Source organism: Nanorana parkeri, unplaced genomic scaffold, assembly GCF_000935625.1.
Source record: "Nanorana parkeri isolate BGI_ZX_2015 unplaced genomic scaffold, ASM93562v1 scaffold172, whole genome shotgun sequence".
Classification (NCBI taxonomy): Eukaryota; Metazoa; Chordata; class Amphibia; order Anura; family Dicroglossidae; genus Nanorana; species Nanorana parkeri.
The window spans coordinates 1153265-1181093 of NW_017306440.1; the positions used below are offsets into that span (position 1 = coordinate 1153265).

Consider the following 27829-nt stretch of genomic DNA (forward strand, 5'->3'; position numbering starts at 1 on the left):
AATGTTCATTCACCATTATATAAACCCTTTATTTGACCTCCCGAGAAGGGATGACCTGCTTCTGCTGATTCCTCACAATAGTTAATTGGGCAGCAAGGAAAATTAAATGGGCCAAAGTCTGTTGGGGTTAAGTCAAACCCATTATAGGAGCACGTAAAAGGGCTGACCATGGCTTCCTAGTAATGGATCTACAAAAGGGTAACTAAAGTTTTTTTTACATTATTATGCGAGTTATTATTGTGCAATTTGCCTGAAGTCATTTTTAATGTGGCACAAATGCCTGTGCTTGCTGTTCCATACTGAGATTGTTGTAGATCATGCAGAGATCTGTAAATGTTCCCTGTAGTGGTCATCTATAGCGTGGAATGCGATTACCTTCCGTGATCAAACAGAACCTGACCTGGCCTACGAGTGTCTAAGGTAACGGTACTAAAGAGTCAGCACCTTGGAGTCCTGCAAGTGCCTGTGATAGTCTTTAAATTAAGTCTAAGTCTTTAAATTCCCTGTGGACCCTGCACCTAGGCTATACACAGGGGCTCATGATTTCCTCAAGCCATGACGCCCTGTCCTGGTCTTCAACTCTAAAATGCTAGAGCCTTAACTGTCCACTTGGGCTAGGTGCCAATAAGGGTAAAGGATTAATCTTCACTCGAACACATGTTGTGGCACTTTGCACAGACTGGGTCTAGGATCCAACGGGCTCCACAGGGATCAATTTGAAGACTGATAAAGGTGATTGCAGGAACAAGTTTTCTGCTCCTTTGCACTGTTGTTCATGGGCCCTTAAATGCAGCTCCTCATGTCACCAAGGGGGCTGCATATAATATGCATTATATGTCATGAACAGAAGACTGTCCTAGTCTGAAGACTTACCAGAGGAAATGGTCAGACACCCTTTTGGGTATGACCGTTATACTCCGGTTGTCAACAAATATGGATGCAATGCTGGGCTTTCTTATTTTAAAGCTCAACATGTTTTCATTCAGGAAAAAAGGAAAGTATAAGGGTTTTTTCTGTAATCTTCATTGCATTTTTCTCTTTTGTATATACAGGTATGAACTTTTATATAGCACTAAAATTATGCATAAAATCGTTATTTTACAAAACCTTTAATACAGGATGCTTCCGTGTTTCAACACGTGCAATTCTGTCAATAGGAAGGCCCAGCATTAGCTATGCACTTGCTGGCCCCTCCTGCAAACATATCTAGATAGCTACAGTCTCGACAGGAGAGGAAGAGGTTGCGTGTATGACCTGAGAACCCGTTATGAGGTCTGTGTACACCACAGCAGTGCAGGTGACCACACACTGGTTTAATTCTATCCTGCTAGCTGTGGGCGGGACTCGGAGGAAGTTTGAGCAGTATGTAGCCCCGCCAGGAGCCCTCCATTTGCTTAGTATATGGTCACCCTAAATTAGCTATCTGAAACCCTGCTGGCTGCAAATAGGTAGGTGAATGGATCGGAATGAAAACAATTACATGCAATGTCTCACTATCAGACTAGAAAATAAGGAAAACATATTCTTGACCATAGCACACAATACAAAGTAATATAGTATATGGAAAACAATATATTTTTCTTCAATAGATAAACTATATACATTATATCTGCAAAAAGAGTACAATTAATAAGATTGTATAGAAATATAATACTACGTCTGCAGTCAAACAGGAGCAGCCCAGAGCATGTATGGACCTTACATGGACATGCTGAGCTTTTAATAAATATTAAAGTAAGGAACAGGGGGCATATTTTATGACCATGAAAGTGTTATTGTCACTACATACAGCAGCATACATAAAGCTGCTTCGGCCCTCTGACTGCGAGACGATATATATATATATATAACAACACAATCTCTGAAAAGCCACAAACTGTATCACATACCCATGAATCTAAAAGGCATGTGAAGAGATTTTAAAACATTAGACGCTGTATGTAGCGATGCCTCCTTAGCATGACAAAGCTATGGAAGTCTAAATTAGGAACAATAAATTGGCTATGATTAAGGGCTCTTTTGGGTGAAACAAGTTAGCGGGATTGCTATGTCTGCTCTTGTGTCTTGAATAAATGAAGTTTTTCCTTGATCCTGAACTGTGTGTAAAAAAAACTTGGTTCTGTTTTGGTACTGTTTATGATGAAGGGCTGGTGGAAACCTCAGTTGTGCACCAGTGTTCCATGAAACTGTATTGGTGGAAGCAGGTAGAGCACTTTCTGTTTGTCTTGTGAGCTCACCATTAGACAAACCAGTAAGATTTGGTTCCTGTGCTTCATCTCCCAGTGGTACCAAACTGGAGGCTGGCAGAGAGTCACTATGGTTCTTACAGACTCCCAATGATCAAAAAAGGACCAGTGTAGAGACAGCCATCTTGGTAGGGTGGCTTTGATTCCATTTCAGATCTGCCCATCTGATGACATGTGGAAAATTATCAAATAGCAGCAGGAGAGGTGGCAGAAGCACAGATACACAATAGGAAATAAGAAAGACATACTTCCACTGGGGGTCCTCAGGTACAGCCTACACTCCAGTGGGGAGAACAGTGATCAGTACAGCAGTGACATCACCAAACCTCAATCCAAGTCTGTTGACACTAAAAGTCTGAGGCAGTAGTGTCTTAGATGATCTAACACCGCAGCTATGAGGCTCAGGGCACAGAAGTCTACTGCTATTTTTCGGGAGGAATTCAAGAGAAAAGCTTTTACTCTTCAAAGCCACAATTAACATTTCTTGATGTTCCTGATAACATGGAAAATCATGACTTTTTCATCTCAGGTCCACTTTAAAGCAGGACCATCCTCTCAGCTTCAAAGACTAAATAGTCAACTGGTGCTGTACAGAAGCTGTAGAAAAGTTTGTTTAGACAGTAATTCTTCTTTAACTCTTTACCGTCGCCGTACGCATATGGCAACACAGGGTTGGGCCTTATTCCATGCTGCGACATATAGTGTGACTGTATTGATGTTTTCTGTCGGAAGTGCACTCTCAGTACTGTGACCGGGTTGTCACTGACAGCTACTGGTCACAGAGCAATGATCAGGTGCTGGTAGGACAGGCTCCATATCACGTCATCACTGTGACTGCCATTCACAGTGATCACATTTATTTTTTACAGGTATTTATATAGCGCCGACAATCAGTCCCTGCCCTCAAGGAGCTTACAATCTAAGGTCCCTATCTCACATGCACACGGGCTGATTTAGACAGGAGCCAATTACCATTCCAGAATGTCTTTGGAGTGTGGGAGGAAACTGGGGAACCCAGAAGAAACCAACAGAAGCACAGGGAGAACATGCAAACTCCTTGCAGATTGCGTCCTGACTAGGATATGAACCTGGGGCCCCTAGCACTGCAAGGCATAAATGCTAAGCCCACGTAAAGCCTCAGATGACAAGGTTAAACATTAAGGGATTAACTAAAATGACAAACAGGTTAACTCAGACCACCACAGCGACCACTCCATCAGCTGCACTTTGCACAGAAAGATTTGTCATGCACGATGACCTTTCCAGCACTGTGTAAAGTACACACTGTTGTGAATCTGTTCTGGGCTGTTGAGCAGTGAAGAAGGGACAGGGAGGGCGTTCTGTTAGGCTGGAAGTTGTCCGAGACACAGCGCTTTTATTTTACTGCCAGTTAATCCAGTCACAGGTAAAATCAAAGGCATATTTCACAGGCTGTCGTGCACTTGCTGTACTGCTTCACTTTTATGTCTTGCCATAAAATAGAGGGCACACCTCTGAACCACATAGCTTATTACTACCAATATGCCAAGCTACCAAAACATAATTTACTTCCTCTCGCAGTCAGTGACCAGTTTATGTCTCGAGAAGATCCGTGGAAATGATTTTAAGTAAGAACTCCTATTCCAGTAACAAAATATGATGTAGAAGGTTAAAAAATGGCGCCTCCCTTTAACACCTGCACCAAACACTGAATAAATGAAAGCTTATGTTCCTTAATTTTAGAGGTCTTCCACAAGATGGGAGGGCCACCTTCCTTTATGTTGCAGCATTGTGACATTTGCATGCCATTCTATGCAGCAATACGCTGTGAGCCTCGGCTGCAAGATGATGCTGAGCCCAGGAGGTGTATCCATGGCCATCTGAGACAATAATACATGTCCCAAGCACACCATGGATCCATAACGAATAGTCCAAACATTTATTAAAACAATCCCATCCCAATCAGTATCAGTGCAACCTTCCAAGGCCACATAGGAGCCCTTTGCCCAGCACCAAGACAGCAAAAGAGGCTACCCTTGACCTCTGACATCATAATCCCACCAAAAACAGTGCAAACAATGAGAAAATAGTAAAGAAAATCCCATGCATATTGAGAAATTACATTCACACCAAAAGATTTAAATGTACATACATGTGCCTGGCTGAAGCATGCTTCCCTTGCAAAACCGAGACATAACCCACATATTACATCCATCCATCTGATTGGAGAAGCATTGTAAAGCTTGCATCGGGTTCAATTGCTAGGCAACCGTGCCTCCACACTGAATTGTCATATCAACCAATAGAGTGGACCTGGCTTATAGCACATGCATGAGCAGCTGTCTGTACCATGGCAACTAGTGATACTGGATTGCCGGGTGGCGGATGCTGAGCCCAGAGGGTATGTGCATGACAGTCCAAGTGCACAGGAAGGGGTTGGATGAGGCTGGGCATCATTCAACCCGGAAGTTGGGAAGCCGAACAGTGTCAGAGGATGCACAGAGCAGCACAGGAGCATGGAAGAGGTAAGGAGTACAATTTAAACTTTTCATTTTACAAACCAGAGGGGGAAAAAATGTGTTAATACAAAATAAATAAAAATCAGGAGCTAAAAAGGTCATTGAGTGTCCATAGTGTTGTTTTGGTATATGTACAGTGGTGGCAGCCACATTGTGACCTTAGTCAATGATCTCGAGAATGACCTCTATTATGTCCTTTTGGATAGGGCTTGTGTCAGGGGTGCTTTTCCCCCGCTCGCTTCACAAGATCTTTCAAAAAGCCTGTTTTTATTTTTCCCCTTGATAAGTCAAAGGTGGAGGTCCTCAGCATGTTTTCCCCACCCTTCTCTATAGGCAGAACCGGAACGTAAATTATAACCCTGTCCTTATTATAGTGAAGCACTGGAGGATTCCCTTGCCTGTGTGTGGTAGTATCATATCTGTATATATGACTTCCCTGTGATGTCTGTGACTGCTTGATGTAAAGTTTTTGTTTTCCAACTCTCTCCAATCACTTCTACCCACCAACAAGCCTTGACTGAGTGTATGCTGGTGTCCAATACACCCATTTGCTCCCCTCCCATTACACTGGCAGATTTTCGTATGGGTTTCCTATATGTAAAATTCCCTCAGAACATTTACAAGGTTATTCACAAAACGGTGAAGAGTTTGGAGAAGGCAGGAGAAGTGAACAATATAGGCCACAAGAGCCGATTTGGAGAAATTCTCCAATTCAGCTCACTTTCCAGTGCAGCTATGTTGTCCTAGATTGTTCACTTCTCCTACATTCTGCAAACCCTGCACCATTTTGTGAATAACCCAGTAACAATGCCATCAGAGACTTGTGAAATGTCATTTGGTTAGAATGTCGAATATTGTTTGGTTATAACATTCGATTTTGGAAATGAATGGAGTTTCCTGAACAACAGCCACATTCAGTTATAATATCATTAATTCAAGAAAAATTGAATTTTATTTTTCACTACAGTTGAAAACATTTGCTGCTTTGACCCTATTATTAGAAAACTGAACAAACATTCTGAATAACTATGAACACCTTATCTCTTGAGCATACTCTTCTTTTCTAGCTGTCTTTGCAGTCCCGAGTGTTGCAAAGAACATTACGGACATAATGACATGAGTGGAGTTCTCTGCAGCATTCTCCTGCCAACCATGTGTCCTTGATGCCAAAAGTTCATATTAAAGGAGAACTATGAGGTGAGTGAAAATCACTCATCCTCATAGTTCGAGCCGACGTGTGACAATGAAACTGTTACACGTCGGCTCAATAGATCGGGAAGTGAGAGAACACATACCGTCGCTCGCTCACTTCTCGATCATCTCCCTGCAGAGAGTGGTGACTGTCAATCACCGCTCCCTGTAGGGATTCCCCCCTCCCCTCTCTGATCCTCCAGCGCTGAGTGGAGGAACGGACGTGGGAGGGGGCGGGTACAGCTGGCTCTGCCTCTAGATAGGCAGAGCCAGCTGTCACTCACGCTGCTGGGTGGATCTCGACAGTAATGTCGGATCTGTCCTGGCTGCGGCGGTCTCAGTATAGCTCGAGCTGTAGCTTGCGATATACTGAGCTTTGGGTCACGGGAGGACGCTAGTATATGTCCTGTCATGACCCTTAAGAGAACTATGGGGAAAAACACTGACCCCATAGTTCTCTTTTAAGTAGACTGAATGATGCCAAGATATATTCTACCTGGAAGAGCAACCGAGCAGCAGGGAGGTGCGGTAAGTCCGCGGGGCACAGCCTCGGAGAGGAGGCGAGGAAAGCAGCCATAGCTGCTTTTTTTTAGTTTACCAACACCTGGGCAATTTTATTATTTGGAAGTTGGCGTGGGGCTTTAAATCACAAACTGTTCTCTGTTACCAGACAGGCTTTAGCTAGCCATGCCAACTATAACATAGGCAGTTATGGACAGTCTTCCTCACTGAGACAGAAAAGTATTGTTGGCTCATTGCTTGACAGCCCCTTCTTTTTACAGCAGGCCGGCCTCTAGTCATTGTAAGCTCCGTGGCCAGCGCATGACCCCAGTTTAACAAAGCAGCCAAAGAGAAAATTGTCTTCCCAAATGATCACTAATTGCACTGGGAATGTTTACCTTGTCTAGGCCACAAAGCCCATCTTGTTAGAAAGAAAAACAATTTACTTACTTAAGCATTTTGCCAGCTGTGGGCTGATCCTTCTCCCAGTAGTGCAGATCAATGCCGAATGGAAAAACAGGTGCCCTTGAGGGCTCTTCCTCCTTCTTCTGGTTTTTACTGCTGGGCTCTTCGGCACTGAGGCAGAGATAGACACGGGTTATAAAAGGCAGTGCTTCCCAAACTGCAGACTGCCATCAGGCTAGCAGCACCCATCACATAGTAGCACCTATACTATGTTTAAGCCCAACTAAAATATCACTTTAAATGATAAAAATAGATTCTAGATGCATCAAAACAAAAGGTGTTCAAAGTCTTAGTTTACAGAAAGTAGAAAAGGCCGTCACCTGTCAGCACGCTGCTGAGAGGGATCTTTGCTCTCTGCCTGGAAGCAGTGGTCTCTCTGCAGAGGGATCTCACACCCCACATTGGGCTAGAGCTCTACAAATCAGCATCTTTGCTTATTGCAGAGCTATACCTTTGACTCATGGAGGGGCACATAGGATCTCTACAGGAAGACCACTGCTTTCACAAACAGGGCAAGTGCCCTTCTCTGCAGCATGCTGGCAGGGGACAGGTTTTTTTTGCTCAGGCCGTGGCTGCTTTTAAAAGGTAGGATTTTACACACCTTTAATTCTGATGCACCTGGAATGTATTTGGCTCATTTAAAATGATAGTTCAGTTGAGCTCGAAAGCAGAACAATGAGCAAAAGTGTTCTTAACCCTTGCAGTGGTGCATTGCAAGGGTTAAGTGCTTGTTTTTGTCTGTACACTCACCCGATCCTCGGGTAACCCCACTGCAAAGGTTAATAAAAATGTTGCCCGGAGTTCAGCTTTAATAAATGCACATTATTCATTTTAATAATGTGGACGCATTTTATTACATTTATGCTTTGTGTGTCATTTCAAATAACTTCCAAACATGTTTTAAAATCTGCAGCTTTCATCAAAATACCGCGGGGTGACCCTGCCCTGAGTGTCCTTGTCCAGTCACTTCCTGCTATTGCTCCCCTGTGTTGTCACAAGTAACTGTGCTGACACACATTGCACGTGCATGGTCCACTGTTTTCACCAGGAAAACCTCCCTCAGAAATGGCATGTAGCCATTGCAGGAGTGCATGTAGACAGGATGTGGCTGCAAAGAAGTTGATCAGGAGATCAGCAGCAATGAGATGCAAAAAAGGCAGAAAAAAACAAATATAAACAAGTATTTTATTAAAAAGAATGGCAATGGTTTATGATACGCAGTGCTCTAGCACACTAAACGTGGCTTAGGTAGGAAAACACACAAAAGAAGCACCGCTCCTCCACGGTTTAAAAAAGGAATGAGCCGGGTGCTTGCTGCTAGGAACACGTCCTCGCTCCAATATGAGCTTATACAAACAGACAAAAAGTGGGCCACACACGGGATTCCACTGAAATAGTTTATTGAGTCTTGTACCACATCACTGGTGTCTTGTCCTAGGTCAATTCCAACTGACGCGTTTCACCCAATCATGGGCTTAGTCGGAGTACTACTAAGTCCATAATTGGGTAAAACGCATCAGCAGGGAAGGAACTTTTGCATCAGGTCTACATGCATTCACAAACAATTATCCCAAGCTATGCTACGGCCAACTAGTAAGTACAATAAAATCAGTGATGGGGGTCACTTGCAGCCCAAATGTAATACCTGGTTGAGGCATACGCAGATAGTTTATCCCTCACAACTTTCAGTGATGTGGCAGCACAAGTAGGATCCAGCTCATCGTCATTCCTCTTTCTCCTCGGTGCTGCAAATGGCTGAGGAGGCTTTCTTACTTCTACTTTTTTCACTGGAGGAGATAATGAGGATGATGATGCCTCTAGACCTGAACCAAATTATACAAAAAAAAAAAGAGAGAGAGATCAGCCATATTAATGCAATAAGGAGACAGTCATTCTTTATGTTGCATTAGTTCTGTGGATTAGGAAATAGAAGGCCTCATGTAAAAAAAACACCACCAAGGAATTCAGTGTTGTCCACACCCAGAAATGTAAGATGCAGGGATACAGCAATCTCAGCGGTGACAACCCATTCCTCCAAAAGGGAGCCTGCCGCAGCCCCCGTATCATAGCAGTCCATGTATTCCTGTTGCAAACTAATAATGCCCAATGCACCGAGGAGATGTGTTGGAACTTCCATTGCAGAAGAGCATTAAAGCTGAACTTCGGGCACAAAAACTTTCAATATATTGCTCAATAGCCACAAATGATATAAATCCACGTTGTGTGCACCAAATGCCAAATTATTAAAAATGTCAGTGACATCATCACTATGCTGTACATAGCCTGTGCCAAGGACAGAGCTGTGGGCGGGGCCCAGCAGACCTCACCCACTACAGGCTGCCTGCAGAAAACTACAGGAGGGGGCGGAGACAAGACCAGTCACCCTGCAGCAGGTGACCGGTCTTTATTACAGGAAGCTCCTAAACAGAGGCAAAGATTTACACTGAATTACTGCACAGATCTGAAAGAAATACGCGAAGCACACCAAGATTCAAGAAAGAATACACATGACTCCTTGTTCAATCAGAGCCTTGTATTCATTCATTAACATACAAGGGGGGAATATCAAAACTGGAGCTGAGAAAATCTGGAGCAGTAACCCATGGCAACCAATCAGCTTCTCTCTTCAGTTTGTTCAGTTTAGATTTGAAAATGAAAGAGAAGCTGATTGGTTGCCATGCACAGCTGCGCCAGATTTTCTCTGCTCCAGTTTTGATAAAGCCCCCTCAAGGTGTTCTCTGATTGGATATGGGACAGAGTGTGACCTCACCGCCCCTTCTTCAATCAGAGTACTTGATGATAGAAGTCACCAGTACTCAATATTGCGCAAAAAGCATAAGCACTTTTATTAATCCGTCAAATGCGTCATCAAGCCAACGTTTCAGGGCCACTCAGGGTCCCTTCTTCAAGGCGACATAGTGACGATGAAGCATGGTCCCAAAACATCAAGTATACTGTGACACAGCGCCATCAATGTTGTTACTTCGAGCACCAACATCTGTATTGAGGGTCTGTACGCTGTATGGAGTGCAGGCGACTCTCTAACACTTGTTCAATCAGAGAGCACCTTGTATTCATTCATAAACATACAAGGCATTCCCTGATTGGGCAACAGACAGATCATGATGCTGCCAGCAAGCCACAATGTGCAGAATTAGCCATTACCTTCAGGTTATGGTGATTATAGTGGCCAATGTGTACACATTATGTACTCTTATGTACAGATCAGCCAGTGCACTCTGCAATATTATTACTGGCATCACACCCATAGGTAAGTGGTAACATGAGGTTTGCTACGCATTATCGCAGTAGACTGTGCAGTGCACAGGCGTTCATTTAAAATTCCACCCAACCCACAAATAAAGTATCTGGCAATGCACCCCCGCTGTAGCACAACACAACGCATGTTGTGTGGTGAGTTATAAAAACAGTGCAGGCAATGGAACGGAAAAGCATGACTAGGCCCTTAAGGAAGAGGCAGGGACAAGCAAAAGAATCATAAAGAGTGTAAATAAAATGTGTGGAAATAAAATGTAGATAAATCCAGTATCGAGAAAAGAAGGAATACGCAGCAAAAAGGGGTTTAAACATGCAAAAGTTCCTTTTAAAATAACTACATAAAATATTTAAAATGACGGAACGCTGCTGTAAGACGGACAAAGGGCTTTTTTTTATGCCTTAAACGGCCAAATAGCACCTATTTGCTGGGAGCAATGAAGAGGACGGTGTTGAGGGAATCAATCGATAGCGGGAAATAGAGAGGCAGGCCTCGGAGCCGAGAGATAGGCCGCAGAATGCTGACATTATTGATTTTCGCCAGTTCAGCTGGTCTGGTAATTAAAATGTAAATTTGAGAAAGAGATTATGTCCTGACAGAAATGGTGGGATTAAAAAGGCAGATAAAAGACCCAGCGTGAAAATTCACTCACTACAGATAAAAGGAGAGAGTCTATGTACCGAGCTGAACAGCTGGGCGACCTCACAGGCAAGGCAAACCATAACATGTCTGCCAAGAGCTCTTCTACCAGCTAAGAGGAAACTCTATCGGGCTTCAAAGTATCCCCGTCAGAAGAGAAAGACAAGAGCTGAACATAATGCTAGTTTCCTGGCTGGCTATGCCATCAATACTCATGAGGCACGGACACCGAACAAGCATAAGAAATCCCTATACTCGCTTTGGGTCAGTGAATCAGAAATCTCTGAAGCCAATGTATATGCACAACAGCCTAGAAGCTTGCTTTTTCAAAATGCTGCCACTGCTGAACACCTTCTGAAAAGTCTAATCGCAGTAACTTGGGCAGAACAAGCATGAAGCCATTGAAGTCACCATTTCTGATCCGTATACTTGTTCCGGGTCTGTGACTCAAAGCTTTGAAATTATTAGCATAACATAGGCTCATGCAAATGGACGCATAAACAGACATATGGGCATACAGCATGAATACTGTATTTGTGGCTCCTGGGAGCCCCAGCCACTGCGTTTTTCTGTTCATAGGATTGTATGGATAGAGTATGTTGTACACAGGTATACGCAAGTAGTGGTATATAAACATAAACGCTTATGGGAGTAAGTTTCCGATTGAAGACATTTCTGTGTTTGGAAACTTAACACTTGTGCTCATGTAAATGCCCATACTTGGCTTTTACATGTATATACCTGTATACAGCGTATTCTATACATACAATTCTATAGACAGAAAAATGCAGCAGCTGGGGCACAGGGGAGCTGCAAATACAGAGTCATTTTACACTAAGCCCATACATTTGTATTTGCGTTCATGTGAATTGCAATGCACAGTAGGTATGCTATAGGGTGCAGTTAGCTTTGAATAGCAACACATCACAATAATGCAGTCAGTGACATTGCGGTAACGTATTATAGTGAATCTAGTTCCTTGTTTCTCAACTACAGTAATCAGGAGCCCTCAACAGGTCCAATATTTCTCTCATCTGTGGTTATCACTAGACCAGTGAGGTTTGGAAAAAGTGGCATGTAGAATGAGGACAGGAGAGGAGGGAAATTCTCTCACACAGAGGCACAAGCTGCAAGAAATACAACTTTCAGTCTTTCTCAACTTTTTTCTCTCAGGGGAACTGCTAAACATTTTCAGGCATTGGGAAACCCTTACCAAAACCAATTCATAGTGGATCAATGGCAAAGATGTCTCTTACAGTAGGAAGAATGCAACCCTTCCATTGGTGGCCAGTAGAAAGAATGCAACCTTCCATTGGTGGTCAGTAGAAAGAATGCAACCCTTACAGTGGTGGTCAGAGTGCCCCCCTTAGGGACAGCTAATAAGTAAATCGGTGCTATGCTGGTGGTTTTGCCAGAAGGCATTGGCCATGGAACTATGTAGGCGCATTTAAATAGGAGGTCATTCAGCCATAGCTCAATGAACCGCAAACCAGCTCTGGAGGAAACCCTGGTTGAGAATGGATGATTTAGAGCTATTTCTGCTCTTTTTCCACTAGGTAAGTAATTTCCTGCCCCTGTGACGCCAAGACCGGAAGTAAAAAGAAATCACTCCATTTAGGACACAGCAATAACATTTTGCAGAGGTTCTAACCATCATCTGCTGTATCCATAGCTTAAAAAAGGTGCTTCTGCAAAGCATTGTGGACAATTCAAAAGCTGTTTTCTTTACAACAAACTCCTTTCACACATCTCAACTCCGTTTGCTCCAAAAAAGGAGAGTGACTGAAGTACACTTGCACCTGCATTGTCCTGTAGATTCAACGATAGCACAGTGGTGTACACAGCTATCACAGCTTTTAAAGTCTTGGATAAAATAAGAGGGGCCCAGGTAAAACACGCTGTCCTTCATCCCGTAGCGCAGTGGTTGTAGCAGTGTCTAGATAAAGAAACACAGTCTGTTCTCAGCCTAGTAGTCTTTCTCCCCTCTGTCACTTCTGATTTATCAAGCTTGCCGGCAGACAGATTGAGGCAAGCAAGGCACTGCTGATGTTATCAGGATCTGGACATCATTGTCAAACATAGTCTATACATTTCTTATTTGCTGCTGACAACACAAACTGTACTGAATGCAGACTTAGGAGAATTAAGCTTCTTGTAATATCTGGTTGAACTTAAGGTTCCCATACACAGCAGATGAGCATCACTCGATCCCAATGATTATAGCCAGATTCAGCAGTAATCCCATGCCTATGACACTTTGCACAGATGTATTTAGCCTTACGAATCTTAAGAGCGGAGAGTTGATTTTCTGAACTCATCACCATTGTTTGCACACGAGAGTGCTGACACAAGCACCCACACAGTGTATAAATGTGCATGCTCAAAATGCAAACATCTGTGTAACCCGCGTCTAATGTCTACAGGTATCTTAGAGAGAATACCAGCCAGAAACACAGCCTAACGTAGGAACCCAGCTTAAAATCAGTCTATGTTTGCGTAAAGTACATGTAAAGCCAATCGCTGAGAAAAACAAAAAATTAAATACGCTTTAATGTGTTAATGTGATTTCAAAAGTCGCTTTCAGTAGTTTTTAAATCTGCAGCTTTCATTAAAGTAATATCTGGTGGACCTGCCATGTTCAGACACCAATGATGGAGCAATTTTTTACCACTGAGGCCAACAATAGGGAACTATTGATTCCATTGAGAGTAACGATGGGGCACTATTCCTCCTGCTGATACTAACAACGGGGCACAATTCCTTCCACTTTAATGATGGGGCATCATTCCCCCCTTCCGCTAACCACAAGCACTGGGGTTTTTTAGTTTTTTTTTTACTTCCACCGCTTGACAATCCTGCAGCAGTGACTAGGGCATTATCTACTCCTACTGGCCAAAGTCCGGATGTCCTTAAGTCTGAAGGACAGTTCAGTGGCCCTTTGGTTAGAAAGTTTCAGGGCCACTGCTTTAGCTCATATTTTAAAAGAGAAAAAAAGTATAAGAATTGGCACTTAAAAATAAACAAACAAAAAAATCATCTACACACAGGCATGTAGCAAGAATCGGCACTTTCACCATGGTTGGCTTTTGTGAGGTCTATATCCAATGACGAATTTATGAATCTATTAGACTCCGGTCTTTGTAAACAACATTTTTAATCATTGCCATGGAATGCCGACGTCTCCAAAATGCAATTACTTGTTTGTTTTAATCATGTTTTATTCCAAACTAATTACACACAGGAAATAATCACTTTCCCAGCCCCTCATTGTATCAAACGGTATAAAAGCACCTCTGCAATGGAACGGCCTGATGAATGGCCCACTTCAATCTACTCCTCCACTCATCGGCATTCTACACAGTCTCTGTCCGAGTTTCTCATTTTCTTTTCATGAGCAGCAGTCCAAAGACAAATCTGCTAATATACATGATTTAAAAGGTCAGTCCACCCAAAACTAAAAAAAAAAAAAAATCAGGTTTCAGTAGATACCAAAAGTACTAAATCAGCTGAGTGCTTTTTATGGCTCTCCGGGCTCCAGTGAGGAGATCTCTGCATTGAGTAACCTGACCAGATTTAGGCATTAATAGGGGCTTCTTCCGTCCCTCATGGAATTTTAATTTGGACTATCTCTGATCTATGACTTCTTCTCAGTCAGCCCATTCATAGACTAAAGCTGGTCATATGCCTATATATTGTTTTTGCAGATTTTCTATGGTCAGATGGAAAAATAAGCTGGCTCTCAAAATACCTGAACAATGACTGCACCCAATCAGACTGGTCAGGTATTTTGACACCCAGCGGGGCTGACTAGCAAGATACTGAAGCTTGGCCCAGCGGCAGATTCCTCCATCCACGCAGTTTAGCGGAGATGGAGTAATGTGTTGCACTTTTTCCATCTGACCATTGAAAACCTGCAGATAATCTATAGGTGTATGACCAGCTTTACTTTGTCAGAAAGAGCAATAAAGAAGTCAAATAAACATAACTCCAAACTAAAATGATCAGTCCTCAGCTTCTTTAAAAAAAAAAACCCTTTCTTTTGACTTCCTGATCTACATACTAGTTACGGGTCAGGGACTAAGAAAGCATATTTGCACAACAGCCAGGTAACTAGCATTTCCAGAAGGAAGTCAGCAATGGAAGCATCCTCTCATACAACTGGGCTTCATTGCATCCTGTGTCCAGATTTAGATTGCAGATACTATGGGCGAGTTCACATAATACTTGAAAAGTGAACAAACATTTATTTATTACAGCACTGATTTGGTCAAATTTTCTTTTAGGAATAAAACAAGCAGCTGCTAGTTTCTGATACATGCCGTGACTTCTTGACACTTGGACATTAGGTGCAAATGTTAATAAGGACTTAACTAATGAAAGGTCATTAAGAATATGGAACACCTTAATTTGGTATGACACCCTCTAATGGGTAATGACTTCACAGCTCACTAACCTAATCACTTAATCACCAATGTTCTAAATATCTCACACTTCATTTCATAAAGGAACAAGTCTCACATACTTCACGTATTTCTATAATATATGCCGCAGAAATAAAAAAAAACAATAATAATAATACACCACAATCTACAGACAAAAGGTAAAATAATATTATTTTAGGCATGCATTCAGAATATGAAGAAATAATCCTGGTGAAGAAACCGATAAGAAGAAGATATTGTTTGTGATCCGTACATAACAAAAATAACTTTACACCAGCAATGAGAAAATAAACTGGCTGCTGTGGAGTTTATTTTTGCGGTTACACACATTTATTGTAAGCAGATCATATTAAAAATGGCTTTTTCTTGTCCGCAATCCTCCAGTGTTGAGTGGGGGAACAAACAGGGGAGGGGGCGGGCACAGCTGGCTCTGCCTCTAGATAGGCAGAGCAGCTGGGCGGATCTCGACAGCATTACCGGGATGCGTCCCAACTGCAGCGCTCTCAGTGCCCGCGATATACTAAGCTTTGGACAGAAACAGAGACACCGGCACTCCAAATTAGCATGCAAATGTCTATTTATTGACGTGCAGCATAGCAGAAAATGGCAACAAACGTTTCGGGGAAGGATCCCCTTCATCAGGCAAAGCATACTAAGGTTTGGGTCACGGTAGGAGGTTAGTATATGTCCTCCCGTGACCCTAAAGAGAACTATGGGGAAAAAACACTTACCCCATAGTTCTCTTTTAAGTAGACTGAATGATGCCAAGATGTATTCTACCTGGAAGAGCAACCCAGCAACCCTACACAAAATTATATATAAAAATAACAAAAAAACGGTTTGGGCAATTCGGTTAAACAATTTGCAGAGCCATTCAACCTGCAAAATTGCATTAACATTCGTTCTGTGTTAATGGAAGCAAAAAAAAAAATGTTATTAGCATATTTTCTTTCCAGGTAGAATTATGTAATATCAGGTAAATACTGTACTATGGCCACTAGATGGAGTTAAGGAGCATAGGAAGTGACAATTTATTTCCTCTGCTACTCAGCTTCATCTAGTGCCCATAATGTGGTATTTTCCTGATTTCACATTCGACCCGGAAAGAAAACATGCTAACATTTGTTCTGCCTCCATTCGCACAGAGCTGATGTATGTGCAATTTCGCAGGGTGAATATCTCAGCTATTTTTTTAATAAATATACCTCTTAGTTTATTTATTTGTTTTTAAAGGGGCATGTCCCTTCAAAACACATATACTACCCAAAATACAGTACACTACAACCTTCATAAGCCCCGGTGTACAATCTTGAACCAAGATACAGATCATACAATATATTTAGCATATGCCTTTTGGAATTACGGGGAATCCCATTACCTCCACGCAAAATTTTCATTGTCTGATCATTAATGTATTTGTGAATGAAATTAACAGCGCTTTAAAAGACATTGCTCAATTTAAGGTTTGCGGGTCCTTTAACGCGTCAGGTCGGCTTTTATTTCCAATCCATCGTGTCTCCGTTGAAATCATACTTCTGAGCAGATGGCTTGATAAGGAACAACAATGGACTACATAAAAGTGAATTCTTACAATTTAATAACCTGATGAGCAAAGATCGAGACCTTTTCCCACTGTACCTTATCTTGTGATCAAATTAATCCACTCATCTTATCTCTTGCCAGCTAGTAAATTATCAGGAAATTCATGTACTGGGAGCAGTATTTGACCTTGTAAAATGGGACTGAAAGCGGCGAGGTTGACAGGTCAGCCTTTTAAACTCAAGCACACATGAAATGTACAGCAGCAATGGAACTCTGTCACTGCTGCGTATGCAAACGCTTGCAAGCGGTACTGCACTGCGGTCAAAAAACTGCTGCATATATTGCATGTGCAGTTTTAAAAAAAAGAACGCTTTAAGGAACACATTGTACATAAGCTAAAATTAAGTCGGAATATCATCTCACTGCTAAAGATCAGCAGCCAACAATATAATATAAACACTCAGGGTCTGAAGTTGCCCATACACCTTGCGATTATCGTACGATAATCGCGGGAAATCCTGCGATCGTACGATAATCGCAAGGTGTATGGAAGGCGTGCAACGGCGTTTCTACTGTACGGTCGCACGTCTTTTGTCGAACCAGCATGCTAGAAAACCCGCAGAGAATTGTACTATTGTCGGCGGGTTAGTGGCGTGCTCGTTCGACAACTGCGGAACGGGCCGGTTTGTGCACGCGCACACTGCCCGTTCAGCATTGCGGTCATCGGAAGCCCGCCCCTCAGGGGAGCGGGCTTCCGATGATCGCAAGTACGATCTGCCTGTCCAAGATGGGCAGATCGTACGAGCTTTTAATTAGCTTACAACCATGGCAAGACAAAAGTCTTGCCATGGTTGTAAGGTGTATGGGCACCTTAAGTTTGAACATATACAGTACGTCATCTTCAAATTTTGAGCATAGGGTAGATATGCTTGTTGGTTTATATTTGCATCAGGTGCTGATATTTAGTATTATGTTCTCAGTTCTGGAGGGATTAGTGTCTCCTGGGAATACTGCAACAATTGCTGGCTTCAGGTTTATTATGTATGGGGAGGGCATTTTGACTTTATTTGCACATTTTTGATAAACAATGCAGTCTGCCTTTCTACCATTATATTTCCTTTACTTTTGGAAACTTTATGAATAGCCAAAGTATGTTTGTATATTTTGGACAGATTAGGGGTTTTAAATCTTCCCTGCTAAGTTTTAATGCCGTATGTGTCCCCATTAGGTAGATTCGTTCTTTCTATTTCCATTATAATAACCATGGATAGAAAGTGATGGGAAATCCTACATTTTAGAGCCGTCACTAGAAAGAGGAGAGATGATCTTCCACTGAGGAAGTAAATTCTCCAGACTTTACAGAGATCTATCACTTCCTTTTGAATCGTTAGGACAGGAAATGATGGGAAATCTCCCCAATGGGACTCAGACAGCAAAAATTATCTAACAGAGGTGATAGCCCCTTGGTGCCCAACCTGCAGGCCCCTGATACTTGGTCTATGGTTGTACGATCCTTGGACCCCACCAGTCTATAGTAGGAGTGGAAACACTGATCTGTAAAGAGGTAATAGTAGGGATCTCTATTAGCCTCATGTAACATGTTTCCATCATCATGTCTTCAATCACACCTCTAGCATGTGCCCCATCTCTGACTATTCTTTCCTCTGGATGTCTGCAAGCTCTGACAGTCCTCTGTAGCATTACATATACTGAACAGTATGTGCAGTCCTTTGGTGATGTCAAGGACTAAAGGTCTCCTGTACCTCATAAGTTGACAACCATTATTCTAACCCTTCCCTATTTGTTTTTCCATAGGTTTGGCTATACATACACTATATCCAATAATTTAGGAGGTGAATAAGTCTTGGTAAATCTAGATCAGCTCCCACAGGACCACAATCACCTTCAAGCTGCACAGCAATACAAATCTGTAGATTTTTAGGAAGCAGCTAGAAGAAATGCTATAACATGTTGTATATCTGATTTGTAAGGTTTAAAGTGGTGGTGGTGCTGGTAAGGCGTCTAAAGAAATATATATAAATAAATACATAATAAGTCAAGCGACCTAGAACATTTGTTTGAAATAATAAAACCCATTATCCTGAATGATGACTAAATGGTCAATTTGCGCATTATGCAAAAAAGGGTCTTTCAATGTTCAGTTAAAATGCATGTGAACCCCCAACAATAAAATTATCTGGCTGCTTTTGGTTTTGAAATATACTACTAAAAGTATTTTGTTATATCCGTTTGGTAAACGACAAAAAAAAACTGTTGATCCTGCCAGAAATCTTGTGGGCTGATCATTTAGGGTGTTGTCTGCTGACTTAAAATACTTAAGGCGGCCATGCACTGTGCGAACTTCAGCCGCTGCTGGAGGAAAAGGACGAAACTTGCACAGTGGGTGCTGCTGTCGGCCGGCATCTCTCGATCACCTGATCGAAGGAGTCGGTCAGAAAATCTTTCTATCAACAGCTCTTTGGCTGCCGGCTGTGTTTGGGTATTCTAACAGCGATGTGAAAATACAAAAGAAGCAGAGGAGATTCCACCAACAACGCGCTGGTAGCGGTACTGAAGGAATCTACTCTATTTTTTTTTTTTAGTTCAGCCCGTGGGTTGGACAAACAAAATAGAGCAGTGTATGGCCAGCTTTAGTTCTCTATGGACTACAGCAGGGCAGGGTTCTGTAGTCCCACCTTGTTTCTGTTGTCCTGATATAGAAGGGCAAGTGAGTTGTTGTCATACTAAAACACGAAGTGTGTTACTGGCGGGATCACCAGGTAAAAGGAAAAAAGCCAGAAATTAAAAAACGAACACAGCCACCATATCCAAGGACTGGTAAGTAGCAATATATAAAATCTTTACATTGTTTAGATACTCCCTATGTGTGCAAACTTTATACAAATCACTCATCACATATCAGGAATATAAAAGGAAAAATGCTTATAACCGCAGCGGTTTTTGGGGAAAAAAAAACAAAAAACTCTTTAGTTTTATCTAGTATACATGTTACCGCATACACTAACCGCCATCTCTGTTTAACGGTAGATTTTATTCCTGGTACATTAAAATAATAACAGTGGGGCCATTTGTGTAGAGTTTACCTTATTCCTTGCCTTAATATTAAAATATTTTGTGATCTCATTACTCGCCTACCGGTAGCGAAAAAGCTAATGTGCGTGCCTTTATAAAGAGCGTGGCGCGGCTCCTCGCATGGCTCAGTTTTATATACCCCGGAGAAACCTTCGAGAGAGTATAATTGTACAATGCCAGGAGGTGTCATATCACTCCTTATAATGGGATTTAATTAAACAGATTTACTGTAATTCGAGCGCGCCAGGAAAAGCCATTTACAAGAGAGGCGTGTGAAGCGGTATATTTTTCTTCCCCGGGAAATAAATATCCTTTTATAAATATTCCTTTGTAGTGCACATAACAGCGGCAGGCTTTAAACTACACGGCTACATGACTGAATGAAATAAGCCCGCAGTCTCGGCTGCCTCTTCCCCTACAAAGTATTTGTTTATCTGCGGCCAATCGCGCCTTTCCTATCTCTGTAATGACTTCCTTGCAGCAGTCTGAGAGATTACGCACACTAGTGATCCTTTTATTACTTCATAATGGCTGTTTATTTACTTTACTGCTGCAGTAACATGCTGGGATAAAGCTTCTCGCAGCTGGGCAAACTCACCGTACTCTGCGCGAAGGTGGTCTGGAATGTGAGGTTCGTAACCTTCCTTCTCCGGGACCTCCACAAAATCATCTTCCTCCTCGTCGTCACTGGCTTGTACCTTAAATAATAAGACACAAGTGGAACGTCAAAGGACAAACTCTTCCATATGCATCTAAATTGACCACAAACATAACCCTAAGAAAAACCCCAAAAACTACTGTGTATGGTGTCTCCATAGTGCCAACATACCCATATATACGTAGAAACTTTTTCAAAAACTAGGAACCATGTGCCGTGACTCCTCCATAATATGTTATAGCAAAGTAGTTCCGAGGCAGGAACAGGAACCATAAGGTACTTTGACTTGCTTGAGTCCTGTGCCACATATAGTGATTTGATGACAGAGGAGGCTACAAGGACAGCTAAATGATCGGTGGCGGAGCAAGGTTTCATGGATTTGCTCCAAGCCTGCAATCTGCTTCCCAGATTTCTCACCATAGACTGATGGATAGAAATAAACCGGGGAAAAAAGTCCTTACAGAGTCCCCTGCCTACCCTCCAATGGGGATCATGTATTATAATAAAGCCAAGGAACATAGCCTTATGGGTGCACAATAACATGAAAACCTTTCTTTGGCCTTTAGCATGTGAAAACAAGGGAAAAAGTAGACTCCAAAAAGAAACCCTTCACCAGGTCAGCGGAAGGATTGTAAGTCTGCTGTAAACATTACCTGCCTGCAAATCAGCACAAGTTACTGCAAATCCCAGTTTGGCCTAAGAGAGTTAGGCTGGTCATACACTATTCGAATTTCGACCGGTTCTTAAGGAAATTCACAAAGTGGGTGCCGCTGTTAGCACCCTTTCAGCCGCCATCCCTCGATCAGCTGTTTGAAGGAGCCGGTCGGAAAATTTTTGAACGAACAGAGCCGGTAGCCAATAAGCTGCCAACCCTGTTTGGGTATTCTGAGAGCAACCTGCGCTGATTCACTTTGGAAGGAAAATCCACCAGCAAATAAAGAACTCTTGACATGCAGAAGTTCACTAAAAAGGTAATTATCTGTAATGGCGAGATACAGAGACTTCACTGTTCAGACTTCGTGCTGCTTTTATACTGCACAAAGCATTCCACATAGCAATAAAATGGATCATGACCTCCACTGTAGATGACTTGGCAAAGGCAGAATTTAATTCAAACGCAAGACCCATTACTGTATCATTTTAACGGAAAATAATTTAACGATTAATTTTTTATTTTATGTTAACCAAATGTCAAAAACTGATTTTTTGGGGTTTTTGGGGGAAATGGCAGCACCCCGGCAAAACAAACATTTTTATTTTAATATTCTTGGCCTGCTTCACTTCCGGATTGGTTCATGATGATGATGTCATCATGAACCAATCCGGAAGTGAAGCAGGCCAAGAATATTAAAATAAAAATGTTTGTTTTGCCGGGGTGCAGTGGCACTGTACCATACAACCATCTGCATCAACAGTATCATCAATGTGGAACAAGCATAGAAAAAAATAGGGCAAAAATAGACTTATGTTATCCAAATTAAAACTGCAAGACGTTGCTTGTCCACTGGCAAAAAAAAATAAATTTTTTCATTTCGGCCTGACAGTTGAAATTATTAAAGAGATAAAAGTTGTGACAGGCTAAGCATCTAATAAAAATTCTAATCTCATTTATTATTATATATATTATATATTCCTAAGTCTTGCTGCACAGCAAAAACAGCCAGATAAATATTCTTGTTGACACCTTCTTAAAGTCACATATGTGGAAAAGAACATTTGGGCGTTTTGTTTTGCAAAAACTTTGGGGGCAACCCCCAATATGGTTGCGGTTTGTAAGGCAACAGCCATAAACGTTATATTCTGAGTCAAAGATCAGGAGTTCCGACTTCACTTGTTACATGCTTGACACCTAAAACACTGAAACCAATGGATCCACAACACCAGAAGATGTGAGTGATATTGGATTTACATCCTGGGACATAGTTCTTTTTTCTTTTAATAAAAGACATTAAAGGGTTATGAAACCCTCCGTTTTTTTTTTGCATATATCTACTGCTAGCGAGCAGTAGATATATGCAAAAAATGTTACATTTCTCGGGCGGCCGCAAAGCATCTTGGGGCGGGCCATGCGCAGTTCACATTTTCAGCCGGGACGCAAGGAGAGACACAAGGTAAGTCTATGGACGCGTGCACCCGCATGCAGACACAGTGGGACAGGAAGTTACAAGATTCAGCTCTCATAGACTTCAATGGGGATTAGGCTCTATGTTCGGGATTCATGAATTGTCATGTGTTCAGCAAAGCTCCTGTGCACTGAACTTTGCACATCACTAACAAGGATCAAACTTAGATATAAAAAAGAAACGATAGGAAACTGGTACTGCGAGAAATACAAAAGCTGCAATTTACCACCTCCTGAAATTGCTAGTTGCCTGGCTTTCTGTGGCATCAATACATTCTGCAAGTATTCAGCAGGGGAAGTCAGAGCAACGTCAGAAAACCTAATATGTTCCATGTCATTGACTTCAATTATTGGAGCGTTGAGATCAGCATGACAGCTCAGCAATTAGTATTTTAAATAGATAGAGGATGCCTTTGCTGAAATCTCCTATCTATCTATCTATCTATCTATCTATCTATCTATCTATCTATCAATATCCATCCATCGTTTTTGAGGGAAGAAATGTTTTCACTGGGGTTTTAAAACACTAACACAGGAGGACTTGCTGTGGATGGATTAAACTGATTTGGCCTATGCAAAGTTTCCTAATAGCCTATGTTCCCCTGTTAAAAACTTTGGCATAAGGCTGTCTTTTATATTTTTCTTTAGTTTATTTGCTTCAATGATATAATTTCCTTTCATGGGCTCTTACCTTTACAGACTGCCTGCAGTAGGCTGACTAAACATACATATGAAACAATGGACCATACACCGGCAATCATTCCCCCAGTTTCCAATCACCAAAACCAGCAAAGAAATTCATCTAGAACTGCCACGGTGTTGGTTTTGACCAATTTTCACTTTTATTTTGATCACTCAGTCAGTGGAAATTGGCAATCAAAAACTTTGTTTGATGTGCCTACATATTGGCCATGCATGTTGCAGCATAAGGGTTCAAGTTGAACTCGAGGAAGAAAATAAAAAAAACAACAACAAATAAAACACACAAACCTTTTACTGCAGTTAAGTATTTATCCAAAAGCCATATTTTTAAACACTAGTAAAAGTACCAGAATCTGTCTTGCTATTTGCTTCTTAGCACAGCAGCACAAGACTGGGAGAGGGTTAGGCAGTGCCCTTAACTACTTACAATCTGCTACACAGGAGAGGAGAGGAGAAGAGGGGAGAGAAGGATGACCTCATCAGTGTACTGCCTCTTCTTCATTGTCCAATCAAAGGTTAGGGGCAGGGTGCTGACCTATCTGTACTGCTTAGCTGCAGTGGAGAAAGATCAGGTCAGTAGTCTGAAAGGGATGTGTAAATCTCAGGAGTGGAAAAAAAAAATCCTTTTACATTGCAAGCTCTGAGGAGCAGAACCTTTAAGATCCTCTTGTATGTTATTGTATTGAAACTGCACTGTCTCCCTCTATTTTGTAAAGCGCTGTGCAAACTGTTGGCACTATATAAAATAATAATAACAATAATAATATTATTATAGTATTCATAATAATACAAAAATTACCACTAAAAATACCTAGGCAGGTAAAACGGCTCCCATACAAGTAATAATAATAAAAATACCTATGCGGTAAAATTGCTCCCATGCAGGTAATAATAATAAATAATAAAAAAATATTATCATCAATAAAACTACGTATGCAGGTAAAACTGCTCCCATGCAGGTACTTCAGTTGTGTATTTAGCCATTTCAGTAATTTATCACATCTATGTTTTCCAGTACCTTACCCCGTACATGGGGCCAGTCAAAGAGGATGGAGCCATACAAGACTAGAGTAGGCATTAAACTGCCACCGTCAGAATACACTAAACCTGTTATGAATGGAACACCAATTACAGGTCTACCTCCCCTACTCCATATCTTTATGTTGATTAAAACAGCACAGGTGCTCTTTAAAAAAAGAAATATGTCATGAATTAAAGGAAACTTAGATACCAAAAGAAAAGCTTTGTATTGATAACGACAACATCCCTCTCTCTGGTATCCCTCTCTCTTCAATAATAAGCAGCACGGGTTTCCAGCTTATACTCTTTAAGCACATAATCAGATGCAAATTCATTTTGTTTAGGTACAATGCTCGAGCGCTGCGTTTAGACACTATGGGCCCCATCCATCACTGGAAACTGTAATTTTTGTTATCAGTCTAACACTAATCAAAAGGGAAACCCTGCCACTATCAGTGACCTGTGAAACGTCCCAATTATACTCTTCGAAATGACAGGAGCACTTAACTTCTTCGCTGGGTAAATGACGACGATCAATCAACTTTGAATAACAATGAGCCACGGAGCTGAAAATTATTTTTTGTATAGAATCTCCCCAGGAATTTATGAAAGGTGAAAAGCAACCCAAGGTTTTAGGGGGCATTATAGCTCTCCGCGACAGCCATGCATAGCCAACACTAAACAGAATTTATGGGTTTTAATTTCCTAAAAAAAAAAAAAAAGAAAGAAAAAAAAAAAGGAGGTGGCTGCGAGTTTGGTGCTACAATGCATAACATATAGCGCTGCCGGGCTTCTAAACGTGGGGGTCATTTTAATGAAACGTTATGCTTACTGTATGCACTATGGGATGACATGCGTGATTGTAATACATGGAACTCCTTGGCCTTGACCTTTAGTGGACGCACACGGACCGGGATGTGAATGCTGTTTGCTACACTGTCACCACTCATTACACTAATAGATATATACATACAGGGCAACTCTAAGTAAGATGTAGACACTGGCAGCAAAGGGCATGCATACATGTTGTCATGACATATCAGACACTAGATAGGATGAACGTAGGTTATAGTGTATCCCTTTGTGGCTTGATGTGTTTTCTATTATCACATTAAAAAGCTTTTTCATGCTGGTACATATTATTCTTATTATTATTATACAGGATTTATATAGCGCCAACAGTTTGCGCAGCGCTCTACAATATAAGGAAGACATTTCACTCACAATACAATTCAAGACAAGATGGTAGGGAGGGCCCTGCCCCTGAGGGCTTACAGTCTAAAAAGGAGGGGGAAGTGATACATGAGGATATACATGTTTATTAATGAAATTACGTTATATTGAACCTTTGTAAAGTGAAACTCCAAAATGGTGTATAGCTGAAGGTAAAGTGATGGTAAAGTCAAAAGGTTAAGCTATTGCAAATGCTGATAAAACCACTAACAATGGATGCTGCTCCTTTATTTTTAAACGTTTTAGTTTCCTGCAGAATCAATTGGTCCCCTGAGCACTGGCCCTGATATCCTGTTTTAAGACCCTTGAAGGGTCCTATGGAGCCACCCCTGTGTGTGCTAGTAAGTTGTGTGTGTCTGCAAACAAACACACAGCAAGGTAACTCAGTCCTCCTCCCCTTGCCTGCTCCCTTCTCCAGGCTAGTAGATGGACAGCTGCTAGAGATTGCTCTGTCCCTTGTGATCCTGAACTGGACAGGAAGTTCAGGGAAGCTGAGCTGAGAGAGCTGGAGCTGTTCTGAAACATGACGACTAGACTAAGTGTTTGGGCAAAAATGTAAGGAAATACTTTGCTGGGCAATGTTTTTTTTAATCTGAATTAATTATTGAAAAAGTTATAAAAAGTTTAACAAGTGTCCAGGTCAGGTAACTAGCTGCAAGGAGTTTGCATGTTCTCCCTGTGCTTGTGTGGGTTTCCTCTGCATGCTCCAGTTTCCTCCCACACTCCAAAGACACTGCTGAAATGCTGGACGGTTAACTGGCTCCTGACTAAAAATTGGCCCTGTATGTATACATGTGAGATTGAGGGCAGGATTGTAAGCTCCTTGAGGGCAGGGACTAATATGAATGTGCTCTGTGTAAACTGCGCTGTAAAATTGTCGGCGCCATATAAATACCTGTTATAAATAAATAATAAGAGTTTAATACTACTTTAAAATAGGACTGTGGAAAATAAAGAATCATTTCTCGATTAATCGTTAAACTTTTTGATCGATTAAAATTATTTTGATCGTTAATGAAAACACTCACCTCTCTGCCGGCTGCCGGGAGTCCCGTCGGCGATCCGGTGACGTCACGGACATCGACATCATCGGACTCCTCCCCCCTTCCCCAAATGACTAACGAAGGGAAGGGGGGAGGAGTCTGGTGACGTTGATATCCGTGATGGCTAACGAAGGGAAGGGGGAGGAGTCAGGTGACGTCGATGTCTGTGACGCCACCGGACTCCTCCCCCCTTCGTTAGACGACGGAGTCACTTGGGCCGGTGAGTTTGCCCAAGATACTTTCAGCACGAGCGCCAGCCAAGGCATTGGCCTATACACATACAGCACACCAATGAAGTAATAAAATGAACTAGGATCACGCTAATCCAGCACGTTATTATTCTGAGTTGCCGCACTCAAGCGGCGGCCATAATGAGTGGGGCACATGAGATTAATAACGTGCTGGATTAGTGTGATCATAGTTCATTTTATGACTTCATTGGTGTGCTGTATGTGTATAGGCCAATGTAGTTGGATCTGTATGTGCGTTATAATTAATCGAAATTAATTGATTTAAAAAAAATTTGATTAATCGAACACGAAAATTTTAATCATTACCAGCCCTACTTTAAAGTCAAACTCTAAGCAGATATAAAGACATATTTTTCCAGCTCTGTATTCATTAATACATCAATAAATGTATTTTTCACACGAGCAGTGCAAGAAGCTGATTTTGACTTGAAACCAACTGTACAGCAAAGGTCAGACTGATGGGAGGGAGAAGCAACACAAAGGGGCCAATCAGTTGCCCTGTGGTGATCATGAGCTAATACAGGACATACTAATAGGAGAGTGAAGAGCAACTGAGCAATGGGCTCATCAGTCTGCCGCTTCTCCTTTTACTGTCCATTTACAGGCTGGGGGAGGGACAAGACCTACTTTTATTACTGAACAGCAGGAGGAAAGCCAGGGTCTCCTGCCCTGCCAGACAGGGTTGTGCTGTATGGCGAGTAGAGCTGCAGCTAACGATTATTTTTTATTGAAAATCGATTAGTTAGCCGATTATTAAGTTCGATTAATCGGTTAATCGGAAAAACTATCAAATACATTTTTAAAAATGGCTCCAGTGATGGGACTACTAGTTTGTATTGAGGTTGTAGTCCATCACAGGAGCAAGCTTGGAGCAGTGGAAGTAAAAAACAAAAAAAATAGTGTGGT

General features: G+C 41.8%; 1 protein-coding gene across 1 annotated transcript in view; it reads right to left on the minus strand.

Moving 5' to 3' along the window:
* The window catches only part of UVSSA (UV stimulated scaffold protein A), a 73127-nt gene that overhangs the window by 19701 nt on the left and 25597 nt on the right, over positions 1–27829 (minus strand). The window contains exons 8-11 of the mRNA XM_018554757.1: positions 20493–20592; positions 8547–8724; positions 7869–7880; positions 6887–7012 (exon numbers count right to left, since the gene is read on the minus strand). Coding sequence (XP_018410259.1) covers positions 6887–7012; positions 7869–7880; positions 8547–8724; positions 20493–20592 — 416 coding nt within the window. The remainder of the gene's footprint in view (positions 1–6886; positions 7013–7868; positions 7881–8546; positions 8725–20492; positions 20593–27829) is intronic.